General features: G+C 43.8%; 1 protein-coding gene across 1 annotated transcript; it reads right to left on the minus strand.

The window, feature by feature from the left end:
- Nucleotides 1–140: 140 nt before the first annotated feature.
- On the minus strand, nucleotides 141–1,989 carry LOC119795551 (complement C1q-like protein 2). Its single transcript, XM_038303610.1, has 6 exons — nucleotides 1,881–1,989; nucleotides 1,742–1,783; nucleotides 1,619–1,660; nucleotides 1,223–1,318; nucleotides 839–970; nucleotides 141–733 (listed from the first exon to the last, which is right to left on the minus strand). Exons 1-6 carry the CDS (start codon nucleotides 1,939–1,941, stop codon nucleotides 450–452), a joined length of 657 nt encoding a protein of 218 aa, XP_038159538.1. The 5' UTR covers nucleotides 1,942–1,989; the 3' UTR covers nucleotides 141–449.
- Between the last annotated feature and the right edge of the window lie 13,307 nt (nucleotides 1,990–15,296).

Here is a 15,296-nt window from a genome sequence, read left to right on the forward strand (position 1 = left end):
AAAGCACAAAATAAAAAGTCCTTCATTGTACAGAACAGCATTCTATTTTCACTTTGAGACATCTAAAACTATTAGGAGTTTTACAGTAAAAAAGATAAGATAGTTATAATAATGAGATTTATTTATACATTTTGATGGATTTCTCTCGTATTTTATAACAATATAAAACAAGAACTTTTTTTCTGTTCACATAGTCAGAAACAAAAAAACACTAAAAGTGATATGATGACTTTGAGTGTCATAAATACTTGTGTTTTGCCGCTGGTCTTTGAAAAAAAAGATGATAGTCCTACATCGTACAAAACTATATCATATTTTTCAAGTGAAGGTAGGGTTATTATAGTAAAACAAATATATATTTTATGCAGTTATGGAAGTGAGATATATTTACACATTATGATGAACTCCAGTGGCATTTTATTACAGTATAGAACAAGACTGTTCTCTGATCACATAGTAAAAAGCAAATGACCACTAAAGGTGGTATGATGATTATCACTATCATAAATTCTTGAGTTTTCCCACTGATGCAATAATACAACATCTCCGATCTCTAACAGCAATGTAACAGCCTTTGATGGGTTAACAACATAAGAAGGCTGATGCTCATATGCAATAAAAACAGGATTTCCATTCTTGACCAACACAGCAGCTGTAGGATGTGACGCATGCCCACCTCCATATAAGTAGAATTCAAAGTGATAGGCTCCTCTCACAGGTGCAATGAAGAAACCTGTGAAACAAAATGTTTCTATTATGATTTTGACTGTAAATGTGTTTACATAAAGATACACGAACCAGATTTATGTCAGTATTTGTAAAGAGAATGTTGGAGTACCTGTGTTTGGGTTGTAGGCATTGCCAATATTTGCAACAACATTCCTGAAGACTAGAGGTCTCTGTGTGTTAAATGGTCCAATATTTCCTGATCCTGAGGCCAGCAGGGAAGCAGAGAAAGCCACTCGTTTCTCTGTCAGAAATTGAATATAGTTAAAATCAAAAAGATATCTTTAGAAACAATCATACATTTAGACATTTTTACTCAAATTGTCTTTGTTGCAGCTAAAATAATGTTTTACAAGAAAACCAACCAAGTACCATCTTTGGATAAAAAGAGATGTTCAAATAACTTAATGGACAAGCTGAAAAAAGGTATTTAACTTCATTCATGTTGCAGGACATTATGAAATATACATATTTTTTAATATTATTTTTTCCAAACCTTTTCCTTCCGTTCTTAGCCACTCCAGTTGGAGCTCAGTGTTGTTTGCCCTGGCTTTAACTGAGGTCAGTTCTTCTGCCTGAGCTGTAAATTTATCTAAAAAAAGAAAAACAAAAAGAATCTAAAAAAAAAATAAAACATGTTTCTCTTTCATTCTCCAAAGTAGCATATAATCATCAAGAATACAAGCTCATAAATACAAATACATAAATACAATGGCCTCTTGCCATTGATATTTTAGAAACTGTTAAATCAACCAGGTTTGCCCTCAATATAGACTGCATATAAGCAACACTATTTACAAACATTTCAGTAAACTGACTGTTTATCTATTATTATCTATTTTGTAAAACCATCACCTAAGATTATTTACTCTTAGAATAATGTAATAAATACCTTGATACTGCTGCTCCAGCATTCTTAATTTTGCTACTTGTACTGAAAAACAAACCAACAACAATAAATTGAAGAAACAATTCTGTGATAATATCAGGTGCTTGCTTTTTATGTTATATTTACCTTGGTACTGTTCTTTCAACAACTCTATTTCTGTTGTCTTAGCTGTTTGCAGAAGTAAAATGAAAAACCTTTGAATGAGATGCCATTTACAAAAAAACAAGAAGATTTTTTAAAGCTTTGGTTTTCTTAGTTAACATACCTTCATTATCCCTCTGTAAGTACTCCACGCTAACCTTGAGTCCACCCAAAGAGGCGCTCATCTCTCTCAGCACAGCATTGATGTCCTGTGTACATCTTTGTTGGGGGTCAGAGATGTTTTCTGTCTGTGATTCAGTTTGCCTTGAATGAATCTCTGAGTCTGACTGAAGCAAAGCTGCAGAAAAAGAGCAGATTAGAAGAAACAACTGCAAAATCATTACGTTCTCCATTCTTATCCTTGTGTATTTAAAGTCCCCTAAAGTTTTGGTTCTTTGTTGATGCAACCCTTAAATACTCTCAAAGTTTGATTAATAATTACCCTTTTTCAAGCCAGAACAAACACTACAGGTGCTGGTCATAAAATTAGAATATCATGAAAAAGTAGATTGATTTCAGTAATTCCATTTAAAAAGTGAAACTTGTATATTATATTCATACATTACATACAAACTCATATATTTCAGATGTTTATTTTGTTTAATTTTGATGATTACAAATGACAACAAATGAAAATCTCAAATTCATCATATCAGAAAATTAGAATATTGTGAAAAGGTTCAAAATTGATGGCCCCTGGTGCCACACTCTAATCAGCTAATTAACTCAAACCACCTGCAAAAGCCTTTAAATGGTCTTTCAGTCTAGTTCTATAGGCTACACAATCATGGGGAAGACTGCTGACTTGACAGTTGTCCAAAAGACGACCATCGACACCTTGCACAAGGAGGGCAAGACACAAAAGGTCATCGCTAAAGAGGCTGGCTGTTCACAGAGCTCAGTGTCCAAGCACATTAATAGAGAGGCGAAGGGAAGGAAAAGATGTGGTCGAAAAAAGTGTACAAGCAAGAGAGATAACCGCACCCTGGAGAGGATTGTGAAACAAAACCCATTCAAAAATGTGGGGGAGATTCACAAAGAGTGGACTGCAGCTGGAGTGAGTGCATCAAGAACCACCACACACAGACGTATGAAAGACATGGGTTTCTGCTGTCGCATTCCTTGTGTCAAGCCACTCTTGAACCACAGACAGCGTCAGAAGCGTCTTGCCTGGGCTAAAGAGAAACAGGACTGGACTGCTGGTGAGTGGTCCAAAGTCATGTTCTCTGATGAAAGTAAATTTTGCATTTCCTTTGGAAATCAAGGTCCCAGAGTCTGGAGGAAAAGAAGAGAGGCACTTCATCCACGTTGCTTGAAGTCCAGTGTAAAGTTTCCACAGTCAGTGATGGTTTGGGGTGCCATGTCATCTGCTGGTGTTGGTCCATTGTGTTTTCTGAGGTCCAGGGTCAACGCAGCCACATACCAGGAAGTTTTAGAGCACTTCATGCTTCCTGCAGCTGACCAACTTTTTGGAGATGCAGATTTCATTTGTGCCTTTTGTTCACAGTGCCAAAGCTACCAGTACCTGGTTGAAGGACCATGGTATCCCTGTTCTTAATTGGCCAGCAAACTCTCCTGACCTTAACCCCATAGAAAATCTATGGGGTATTGTGAAGAAGAAGATGCAATACACCAGACCCAACAATTCAGAAGAGCTAAAAGCCACTATTAGAGCAACCTGGGCTATCATAACACCTGAGCAGTGCCACAGACTGATCGACTCCATGCCACGCCGCATTGCTGCAGTAATACAGGCCAAAGGAGGCCCAACTAAATACTGAGTGCTGTACATGCTCATACTTTTCATGTTCATACTTTTCAGTTGGCCAACATTTCTATAAATCCTTTGTTTTTATTGGTCTTCAGTAATATTCTAATTTTCTGATATGATGAATTTGAGATTTTCATTTGTTGTCATTTGTAATCATCAAAATTAAACAAAATAAACATCTGAAATATATGAGTTTGTATGTAATGTATGAATATAATATACAAGTTTCACTTTTTAAATGGAATTACTGAAATCAATCTACTTTTTCATGATATTCTAATTTTATGACCAGCACCTGTATAAATGTATTTGTCATAGACAAGACTTGTTTAATTGGGCTTGTTCTATCAAAAGGCAGAATCTTTTGTCAAGGATAATATTTTATGGGCAGACTCACATGCGCTTGTATAAAGTATAATCTCCATTTTCACTATCTATGAATGAGGTTCTTGTTAGAGTGATAACTATTCTGTGTTTCAACCAGAAGGGTCATAAACTTTTATGACCTCCTGTAGGTCATGAGGCAGAATCACACGGATGTGTGACTTCCATCCAGCCAGTTGGTCAATTCACACTATCTTGTTACCTGCATCCTCCCAGACAATGATTACTGGCTCTTCTGTTTTAGGCCCGCCTGTTTGATGTTGTAAACTGTTAATAAAAGGTTTTGCCATGAAGGGATCTGTGGGAGAAGGTGATGGCTTTCCAAGCCAGCATTCTTCTCTCCACCCGGCACACGCTGACGTCACAAAATCCCGTCTCTGTGTTGATCATTTTCCTTTTAATCTTTTAAACTCACATTTCTCTGGATTAAAACCCAACATTTTTGGTGCTGAAAACCCGGGAGTCAAGATCCAATTGTCCAGGACCGTGCGGGACCAAGGCCAAGAAACTGTCAACAGCCGTCCACCCTTTGCCGGACGGAGCCAATAGGTTGGTCCAGCCCTGCCCTGGACATCCTGGTGACGACTCAAGCTGAGGACTGATCTGCACAGAAACGGTACGCCTAAGGTTTTTTATTAAAAGCTGGTCTGGGACCATGTGAAAGCTATAACTAGTTGTAGTCGCTAGAATATTTGACAAACAGGGTTTGTTGTGAGAGATCTGGGATCGGTATTCTATGCGTTTTGGGTCAGGGACCCTCTGTGTGAAAGCTATAACTAGTTGTAGTCGCTAGAATATTTGACAAACAGGGTTTGTTGTGAGAGATCTGGGATCGGTATTCTATGCGTTTGGGGCTGGGACCCTCTGTGTGAAAGCTATAACTGGTTGTAGTTGCAAGAATATTTGACGAAACCAAGTTTTGTTTACAAGTCTGGGACCTGGATATTCTGTGCGTTTGGGTCTGGGACCCTCTGTGTTCAAGCTATAACTGGTTGTAGTTGCAAGAATATTTGACGAAACCAAGTTTTGTTTACAAGTCTGGGACTTGGGTATTCTGTGCATTCGAGTCTGGGACTCTATGTTGGTTAAAAAAAATAAAAAATATTAGGCCTTAGGTGTGTGTGACTGTGTGAAAGTGTGTGAGGAAACAATCGAACCGCTGTGTACTGGACTAAATTCTTTAAAAATGGGACAAGGTAGTAGTAAGAAGGAAATGCCAGATGATGTTAGATGGATGGTGGCGTGTTGTGGTGGTGACCCAGAGTTTGCCAGAAAGTGGATTGAGAAGGAGGGCTGGGATGGAAAGTTGAGAGTTGAGCCGCTGACAAAGATTCAGCAGAAGGTGGAGATGAAGTTGGTGTATAAATCAAAAAGAAAACAAGCTAAATACAGAAAAGAATTAGAAGAGTTAAATAAGTGGATTATGCAAGCAAAAAATAGGGAAAGCCAAATACAACAGAAGAAGGATAGAAAGACAGCTACAATTGCTGCTGTAAAAGTTAAAGCTGATGAAGAAACTGCTGTATCCTGTATGCTTCCTCAATATCCTGACCCTAATCAAATTCAAGGGGGTGATGGGGTTCAAGCAGTGGCATCAGCTGCGCAGGAAGGTGGAGATAAACCCCATCACGGTGAATGTGAACACAGCCATGCCACTGTTCCTCCTCCAGTAGCCCCACCATCGTGTGGTGATATTGGAGGAGCAGGAGCAGGCCCCCTGTCCGTGTCGTCCTCTATGGATGGTATGGAACTCAGTGCCCCTGACTCTTGTGAGCATGAGTTGGGAGGATCAGGGGGGGATGTGAAGCTTGATTCGAAGTGTTACAGGGATGATTATCAAGTGGAGGCTTGTGGAAGGGGCCCATCTGCCCCTATTCATCCAAGATTGGCTGAATTAAAAAAACAAGAACAGGACCAAGATCCTGGGGAGGGGGCATGTGCTTTTCCGGTGTTGGAGGTGGCCAACCCTCATTGTGGTCAACGCACGGGACCCCAAGATGGTGACCCACTGGATTGTGGACCCACTGTTCTTGTGTGTGGGCCATGGACAGATGCAGAGATGCGGACTGCCTGTCGAGGTTTACCTCCAGCCAGACAGAACCCAGTTAAATGGTTCGAGGATGTTAAAAATAGATTGAGAAAATTCATGGCAGAAACAGGAAAGCCATGGGCAGAAAAAGAACAAGATGACATTGACCCGCTAACTAAGTGGATGCTGAAGCTTTTCAACGACAAAACTGTTCGGAAAACATGTAATCTGCCTAGTGCTCCTTTTGTTTCCCCACAGGAAGGCCTGAAGCCTGGAGACCGAGTGCTGATTAAAATCATCAAAAGAAAAACTTGGAAAGCTCCGAGGTGGGAAGGACCCTACATAGTGCAACTAACAACCCCCACTGCTGTGAAAATCCAGGAGAGAGACACTTGGATCCACCAGAGTCATTGTAAACTGATTAAAAACTTTCCACAGCAAGAAGCCCAATTACCTTCACAGGAACCCCATAACTAAGAGCTGATGAAGATGGAAAAACTAATGACATTCATCTGCCTGGTGGTGACCGTTGGAGTGGTGTCTCTAGGGACTCAAACTGACCGTCTGAAACAAAGGAAGAGCAGGATGATTTTTGATGGATCCACAGAAAGTCATCCATACGGTGCAGTTCCAGCACCATGGACAGTTTGGTTCACCATGGGATCATGGTGGCAGGTACTGATGAAGATAGCTTTACCATTTATAGGATTGTTAATCATATTTTTCCTTTTTATTCGTTGCTTAATACCATGCCTGCAATCAATGTTTCAGAAAATGATAGGAACCACTCTAATCCAATATTCAGCTATCAATTATGCTCAACTCCGCCGAGATGCTGATGAAGATAATGATGATGATGAAGTTATGTAATCTTTTACAGGGATAATGGTCGCCTCCTCGGGAGGGGCTGGGTAGGAATTTTTTCTCTATTGGAGAGTTTTTGCCTACTCAAGGGACAGATTATTTTTAAAGTTTTTACATTCTTTTTTACCTTTGTGCTTGAATTTTCCTTTTAATATAGTTGTGTTTTGCATATTAAACTTTGATTACTGAATTCCCTATCTGCAATGCATTCATGATGTATGTAGTGAAAATCGTTTTAGAAGTGCTATATGCTGATGTTTTTATGTATAAGAGGAGGGAAATGTTAGAGTGATAACTATTCTGTGTTTCAACCAGAAGGGTCATAAACTTTTATGACCTCCTGTAGGTCATGAGGCAGAATCACACGGATGTGTGACTTCCATCCAGCCAGTTGGTCAATTCACACTATCTTGTTACCTGCATCCTCCCAGACAATGATTACTGGCTCTTCTGTTTTAGGCCCGCCTGTTTGATGTTGTAAACTGTTAATAAAAGGTTTTGCCATGAAGGGATCTGTGGGAGAAGGTGATGGCTTTCCAAGCCAGCATTCTTCTCTCCACCCGGCACACGCTGACGTCACAAAATCCCGTCTCTGTGTTGATCATTTTCCTTTTAATCTTTTAAACTCACATTTCTCTGGATTAAAACCCAACAGTTCTGTTTACAATTTTTTTCATTTACAGACAAACTTGAAGGTGATAAGGCTTGATTTATTTGACTCGTTGCATGACAATTAAAACACTGTATTTAGTGAAAAAGTCTATGCCATTGCTTGTTCTTAAAGTACAATCTTATTGTACAATTACATACTTACCTAAATTCTGTATCATGCTGATTTATACAGTTTTGAAACATCACTATGAGAAATAACGTTTAAACAAAACCTTTTTTAAGAATTTATTTGTTTTTTCTGGGCAGAAATTTCTTCCCCTCTGCTTGTTCAATCTGGGAAAGTATCCAATAGTTTATGATATATACTGTATAAGATTTCACATCACATTGAGATATGTAGTTTATTGTGACCCTTTTATTGCTAATCTGTAAATTTGTCCATAACAATGGCGTAACGACACAACAATAGGCCTGTAAGCAACAGTACCTGGGTGGGCCCCATAAGAATTACAACACTCTGGATTACCCATAATTCCAAGTCGTATTGTAAAAAATAAAATACTCAAATGCAAGGTTCTTTTAATATCTTTTGAAACATAATATATGAGTGTATTTTTTTACCAACCTTCTAATGATCTATACACAGTTATTAACATAGTAATTAAAAGTACCACTGTCTGCTTTGCTATTGGTTTTGTGTTTAAATGGCTCACCATCATGCCAAAATAAGATCCAGTCCAGGTGGGTTTTAAGAGGAATATTTAGTACCATTACCTCTGCAATCAGATGTCCTAATCCACAATTGCAAAGGGGGCCTACCAGGTGTCAGTGACGGGGCCCGTAAGCAACTGCAGTCTCTGCTTACCATTATTTACGCCACTGATTCATAACTTTACAGGTCAGCTGAGCAATAAATTTAGATGGTCTTCAAAAGTAAAATGATTTTGTAAAAATATATGTCATGATCGGTTCTCTAATGGAGACCCAAAGATGCAGAACACCACTGACGGACACAGGATGAAAAGTTTAACAAGTTTATTTGCACAAGCACACAATATGCCGATGACTGGTTCGGGCCTGGAATCTGGTTTCACCGGAGTCTGCGTGAGAGACAGCACAGTTAAGGACTGTTGACGGGGTTTTGGTTTCCAATGGTGCTCTGATAGTACCTTGAGGGTTCTTGAGGTTCTCCTTGGGAGAGTCACTGTTGGTTCTGGAGAAGGATGTGTTAGCAGAGTCCGTTAGCTGCTTCAGCGTCTCACGTCTTATTTGAACAGACCTTGGCTTGGGTTTCCTAGCTCTTGCCCAGAGCTGCTTAGAGGTTGACTGAGAATCTTCAGGGTTCGGCTCGGAGGGTCGGCTCGGCAGGTTAGCTCTTCCAGAGCTTTCACGGAGGAAGCACGAGTCACCTAGAGGCACAGAGACAAACGTTAGAATCTGACTCGGGATTAAGGACATGGAAAAATCACTGAGATCAAGGCTTTAGCGCTGACCAACTGGAACAACACTGCGGCGTTGAGGTAAGGTCTGAAGGCAGCTTAAGTAGTGGATCCTCTGATGGTCTTGATGAGCTGCACCTGTGCAGGAGGCTCCCTCAGAGGATCCACGGCGGACTCTGCTGGAGAAAAATGGTATTTTCTCCAGCTCCCAACAGTACCCCCCCCTCAACGACCGCCCCTTGGCGGTCCGGAGGAAGTGGAAGGACGGGAACGCTCGTACTCCTCGATCAGGGCAGGATCGAGGATGTACGAGCCTGGGACCCACTGACGATCTTCTGGTCTGTAGCCCTCCCAGTCGACGAGGTACTGCCAACCGCGACCTCGTCGACGGGAGTCTACAATACGGCGGACCGTGAAGGCTGGATGGCCATCGACTTCCAGGGCGGGTGGTGGGGAGTCGGATGGCGGGCACAAGGGGCTCGAGGAAACAGGCTTGATCTGGGAGACATGGAAGGTCGGATGGATTCGGAGGGAAGGAGGAAGTTGGAGACGGACAGCTGATGGGTTGATGACACGGGAGATTTTGAATGGGCCTATGAAGGGGGATGTCTCGAGTGGAAAGCCACACTTCCTGGCCCACAGAATACTCAGGGGCGGGGCGTCTCTTGGCGTCAGCGAAACGCTTGGTTGATTCACCTGACTGGTTGAGTGTGGCAATGGTCTCCCTCCAAATCCTTCGACAGCGACGGATGTGATGATTAACGGACAGCACCGATATCTCTCTCTCATCTGCGGGGAAAAGAGGTGGTTGATATCCAAGACTGACCTGGAAGGGCGACTGTCCAGTGGATGCAGAACGGAGAGAGTTGTGGGCATACTCTATCCAGGGAAGGTATAGGCTCCAATCCACCGGGTTATTGGACGTTAGACAGCGGAGAGTGGATTCCAGATGCTGGTTCATACGCTCGGTCTGGCCATTCGTTTGGGGATGGTAACCTGAGGTGAGAGATGGTTAGCAGCCGAGCGCAGAACAAAAAGCCTTCCATACCTGGGATATGAATTGGGGACCTCTGTCCGATAGAATCTCCTGGGGGATGCCATGAAGCCGGAACACATGTTTGATAAGAAGCTGGGCTGTCTGGAAGGCCGTGGGAAGTTTTCTCAGGGGGACTAGATGGCAAGACTTAGAGAAACAGTCGACAATGGTTAGTATGGTGGACATACCTCGGGAGACAGGGAGACCGGTGACGAAATCAATGGCTATGTGGGACCATGGACGCGAGGGAACAGGTAGAGGTTGAAGGAGACCAGAAGGAGGTTGATGCGAAGCCTTGTTGCGAGCACATGTGGGACAGGCCAACACATACTCTCTAACATCACGATGGAGCGTGGGCCAACAGAAGCGCCTGGAGATTAGAGCGACAGTCCTACTCACTCCTGGATGGGCGGAGAATTTTGCGGCGTGCATCCACTGGATCAGACGGGACCTGACAGAAGAAGGAACATATGTGCGGTTAGACGGACCGGTACCTGGATCTGGTTCGGTGGCTAGGGCTGAGTTGATTAGGTCCGTTATCTCCCAGTTGACCACTCCAACGGTGCATGAGGCTGGGAGGACAGGTTCAGGTGTCTCTGGATGATCGGCAGAGTAGAGACGAGAGAGAGAATCGGGCTTCACGTTCTTGGATCCGGGTCTGTAGGTGATAATGAGGTTGAATCTGGAGAAAAAGATGGACCACCTGGATTGGCGAGGGTTAGCTTGTTTGATTGACTGGATATGAGCCAGATTTTTGTGATCAGTCCACACAAGGACCGGATGCTCAGCTCCTTCCAGCCAATGCCTCCATTCCTCCAACGCCAGTTTGATTGCCAGGAGCTCACGATCACCCACATCGTAATTTTGTTCAGCAGAGGAGAGCTTACGGGAAAAATAGGCACAAGGGTGTATTCTTTGATCTGAGTCGTCTTTTTGGGAGAGAACAGCTCCAATACCGGAATCTGAAGCGTCCACCTCAAGGATGAATTGTCTCGAAGGATCAGGTTGAATTAGCACGGGTGCTCTGGAAAACATGGATTTCAATTTCTCGAATGCAGCTTGGGCCTCGGGAGTCCACTGAAAAACTCGTTTGGAAGAAGTTAGTGAGGTCAATGGCAGGGCGGTTTGGCTATAGTTCCTGATGAAGCGGCGATAGAAGTTAGCAAACCCTAAAAACCTCTGTAATTGCTTTCGATTCTCAGGTACTGGCCAATCTAGGACTGCCTTGATCTTGTCCTCAGAAGGTTTTACCTGGCCGCCCTCGAGCACAAACCCCAGAAAGGTGACTGAAGACTGATGAAATTCACATTTCTCGGCTTTCACGAACAGCTTATTCTCCAGTAGTCTCTGTAGAACGAGACGGACGTGTCTCTTGTGTTCATGGAGATCCTTGGAATAAATGAGAATGTCATCAATGTAAACAAACACAAATACGTTGAGGAAATCTCTGAGAACATCATTCACAAGGGCTTGGAAACAGGCTGGGGCGTTAGTCAAACCAAAGGGCATCACCAGGTACTCAAACTGGCCCAAGGGTGTCTTAAAGGCTGTCTTCCATTCATCACCCTCTCGAATTCTGAGGAGGTGATAAGCATTTCTTAAATCCAGCTTAGTAAAGACAGTTGCACCCTGCACTGGTTCAAAAGCTGAGGCGAGAAGAGGCAGTGGGTATTTGTTTTTAATAGTTATTTGGTTCAAACCTCGATAGTCAATGCATGGCCTCAGGGAACCATCCTTCTTGCCCACGAAGAAGAAACCGGCGCCCAGAGGAGAGGATGAAGGACGGATTATTCCAGCGGCCAATGATTCGTTGATGTATTTCTCCATAGTCTCTCTTTCTGGTTTGGAAATATTATACAGTCTGCTGCTTGGAAGAGGAGCACCGGGTAAAAGTTCTATGGCACAATCGTAGGGTCTATGTGGAGGTAGGGACGTCGCACTGACCTTACTGAAAACGGGGGCTAAGTCGTGATACTCAGAGGGAACTGAAGAAAGGTCAGGAGAGTCCATCTCCCCCCCACCTCTAGGAGGCCCCGCCATCGGGGCAGCAGAACGAAGGCATGTTTCGTGGCACGTAGTAGACCATGATTCCAGGAGACGTTTGGTCCAATTTATGTGAGGGTTATGCTTCTCCAACCATACGAATCCGAGGACCAAGGGGGAACATGCAGAAGGAAACACAAAAAAGGTGATAGTTTCTCGGTGGTTACCTGACAGAAGTAGCTCGAGGGGCTGGGTTTGGTGGGTAACACGATGGAGTCTCTTTCCGTCTATGGCAGACACACTGAAAGGCCGAGACAGGGGAATGGTTTTAATCTGAAGCTGCTGGACGAGCTCAGAGTCGATTAGATTGCGCTCACAGCCTGAGTCGATGAAGGCGGAGAAAGAGAGACTCTGGTTATTACAGAACAAGGTAGCTGGCAGCAAAAGTCGAGGAGATTTACTTGAATTTATATGGCCCGCCAGACTCCTCATATCCTCTGGCGGGCCCCGGCTTTTGATTTAGCCGGGCAGGAGGCGATAAAGTGACCACTCTCACCACAGTATATGCAAAGTTTTCCAAGAAAACGCCTTTGTCTCTCCTCAGGAGAAAGCCTAGTGTGTCCCACCTGCATAGGCTCATTATCCCTTTCGCCTGAATGAGAGGCCTGAACAGGCAACGATAGAGTCTGTGGCTTAGATCTCTGTGTGGACATCTGCTCTGTAGAGGGAGAGAGAACAGCCATGTTATGAGTGGCAGAGGAAAAATTACTTTGCTTCTTGGAGGTGTTTCTGGCTCGAATTCTGTTATCTAATCTGATGGCGAGACGAATAAAATCGTCAAGGGAAGCTGGTTCATCGAGGGTAGCAAGTTCATCCTTGATTTGTTCATTTAAAGCCGTGAAAAATGCTCCCTTTAGAGCGCTCTGGTTCCATCCGGAAGCTGCCGCTTTAACCCGGAAGTTAATTGAGAAATCAGCCACAGAAGAATTACCTTGTTTAAGGTTGAAAAGAGCTCTGGAATCGATCGTTTGGTCCGTCTCCTGGTTAAATACCTGGGAAAATTCAGCAATAAAGTCAGAAAAACGGCAATTTACACCGTCGTCGATGGCAAATCTTGCCTGAGCCCAATCTAAAGCTCTTCCTGTTAACTGAGAGAGGATGAACGATATCTTCTTGTGGTCTGAAGAAAAACAACTAGGAGAGTTCAGAAAAATCAGCCGGCACTGGAATAAAAAACCCTTACAATCTTTCATGTTACCAGAGAATTTTTCTGGGAGACTAGGACGGAACTCTGATGACGTCACAGGTTGTGACCTCGGGGGAGGAACTGGACCCGGAAATGGTTGCTGTGCTGATGTAGCATTAGCGCCATTGAAGTAGTTAACGTAGCCTTGAATAGCTTGGTTCTGTCTTTCAATATGTGCATTCAACTCACGTAAGGCCTGGCTGAATCCTTGGATTTGAGCAGCCTGTTCGTCTAGCCGACGGAGATGGTGATCTGCTGGGCCTTGAGTTTGGCCGCAGTGTTCTGTCATGATCGGTTCTCTAATGGAGACCCAAAGATGCAGAACACCACTGACGGACACAGGATGAAAAGTTTAACAAGTTTATTTGCACAAGCACACAATATGCCGATGACTGGTTCGGGCCTGGAATCTGGTTTCACCGGAGTCTGCGTGAGAGACAGCACAGTTAAGGACTGTTGACGGGGTTTTGGTTTCCAATGGTGCTCTGATAGTACCTTGAGGGTTCTTGAGGTTCTCCTTGGGAGAGTCACTGTTGGTTCTGGAGAAGGATGTGTTAGCAGAGTCCGTTAGCTGCTTCAGTGTCTCACGTCTTATTTGAACAGACCTTGGCTTGGGTTTCCTAGCTCTTGCCCAGAGCTGCTTAGAGGTTGACTGAGAATCTTCAGGGTTCGGCTCGGAGGGTCGGCTCGGCAGGTTAGCTCTTCCAGAGCTTTCACGGAGGAAGCACGAGTCACCTAGAGGCACAGAGACAAACGTTAGAATCTGACTCGGGATTAAGGACATGGAAAAATCACTGAGATCAAGGCTTTAGCGCTGACCAACTGGAACAACACTGCGGCGTTGAGGTAAGGTCTGAAGGCAGCTTAAGTAGTGGATCCTCTGATGGTCTTGATGAGCTGCACCTGTGCAGGAGGCTCCCTCAGAGGATCCACGGCGGACTCTGCTGGAGAAAAATGGTATTTTCTCCAGCTCCCAACAATATATAGGAAACAAAGTTTGTGTAAGATAAAAGCTTTATTAGATGTGTAGCATTTATTTAAAAAGCATTTTACTCACATAACCAAAGTAATAAACAGGTCCAAAAAATACAAGAAAACAAAACTATACAAATGACTAATAAAATGAAAACACCTCAAATTAAAATATAAAACCAAAAGAACTGCCAGAAATGGGAAGAAAGGTATGTGAAAGAGAATAAAAGATTAATTCTGCTTAACAGAAACCAAAAGACAAGTTTAAAAGATGTATCTTTAATGGTGTTGGGATCCAGAAGCTTGCCCACCTGACGGCGCCAAGGATCCCTTCCTGAGGGCTGGTGCTCACATGCAACACCTGTTTTCCATCTGCTCATCTAGAGGTCCCTACTTAGGGAGGCGGAGAGCTACACTCCAGCGCCAGAGTGTTTGCCAGTTCTGGTTGGCAAGCCTGAGCCAACCTGCCTGTCTGAATCTCTGACCACCTTGAAACCTGAGCCTGAACCTGATCCGTTTTCTCCTTCCTCCTTCCCAGGTTGAACCTGCCTGGAAGAGTTTCTCTGTTGGAAATCTGCCCGCCTGATCTCTGAAGAACCCTGGAGAATCTCTCCTGCCAGGGACCTGCCTGCCCGCTCTCTGAAGAATCTAGAATGGAAACCCAAACCAGTAATCAGCAAACACTCAACCAAGCTCTGCCACCGCCAAGCCCTCAGCCTGCCAACAGCCTCTTGACCCTCAAGGTCGCCCACCTCAGCCTGGTCCTCAAGAGAGAGGAAGAGAGGGAGAGCCAAGCCTGGAATATGCCCGCCAGCATTCTGACAGCCTCTTCCCAGCTCTCAGCTCTCCACCTGCCAGCACAGGGTTCCCAACCAGAAACCTGCCCGCCAGCACTCAGACTGTCTCAGCCTAGTTATTAGTTCACCTCCTGTCAGCACTCAGCTCTGCTAGCACTCAGCCCTCGGCCTGCCAACTGCCTCTGGATGCACAAGGTTCCCCCCCCTCTCTGCAGCTCTGCTCATCCCCAGACCAGTGGGGAACAAAATCCTAATCAGTTTCCCAAACCCAGGACTAGTTTTATTAGTAAACATTCCTTTAAATAAACCTTTAAACTTTACCCTGTCTCCGAGTGGTTCTGCATATGGGCTAGTGTCCTTTTCCCTTTATGACAAATGGTTGTGTGTGTTTTTTAAAAAGCATAAAA

Source organism: Cyprinodon tularosa, unplaced genomic scaffold (genome assembly GCF_016077235.1).
Source record: "Cyprinodon tularosa strain WSP-4 unplaced genomic scaffold, ASM1607723v1 ctg513, whole genome shotgun sequence".
NCBI classification, from domain to species: Eukaryota; Metazoa; Chordata; class Actinopteri; order Cyprinodontiformes; family Cyprinodontidae; genus Cyprinodon; species Cyprinodon tularosa.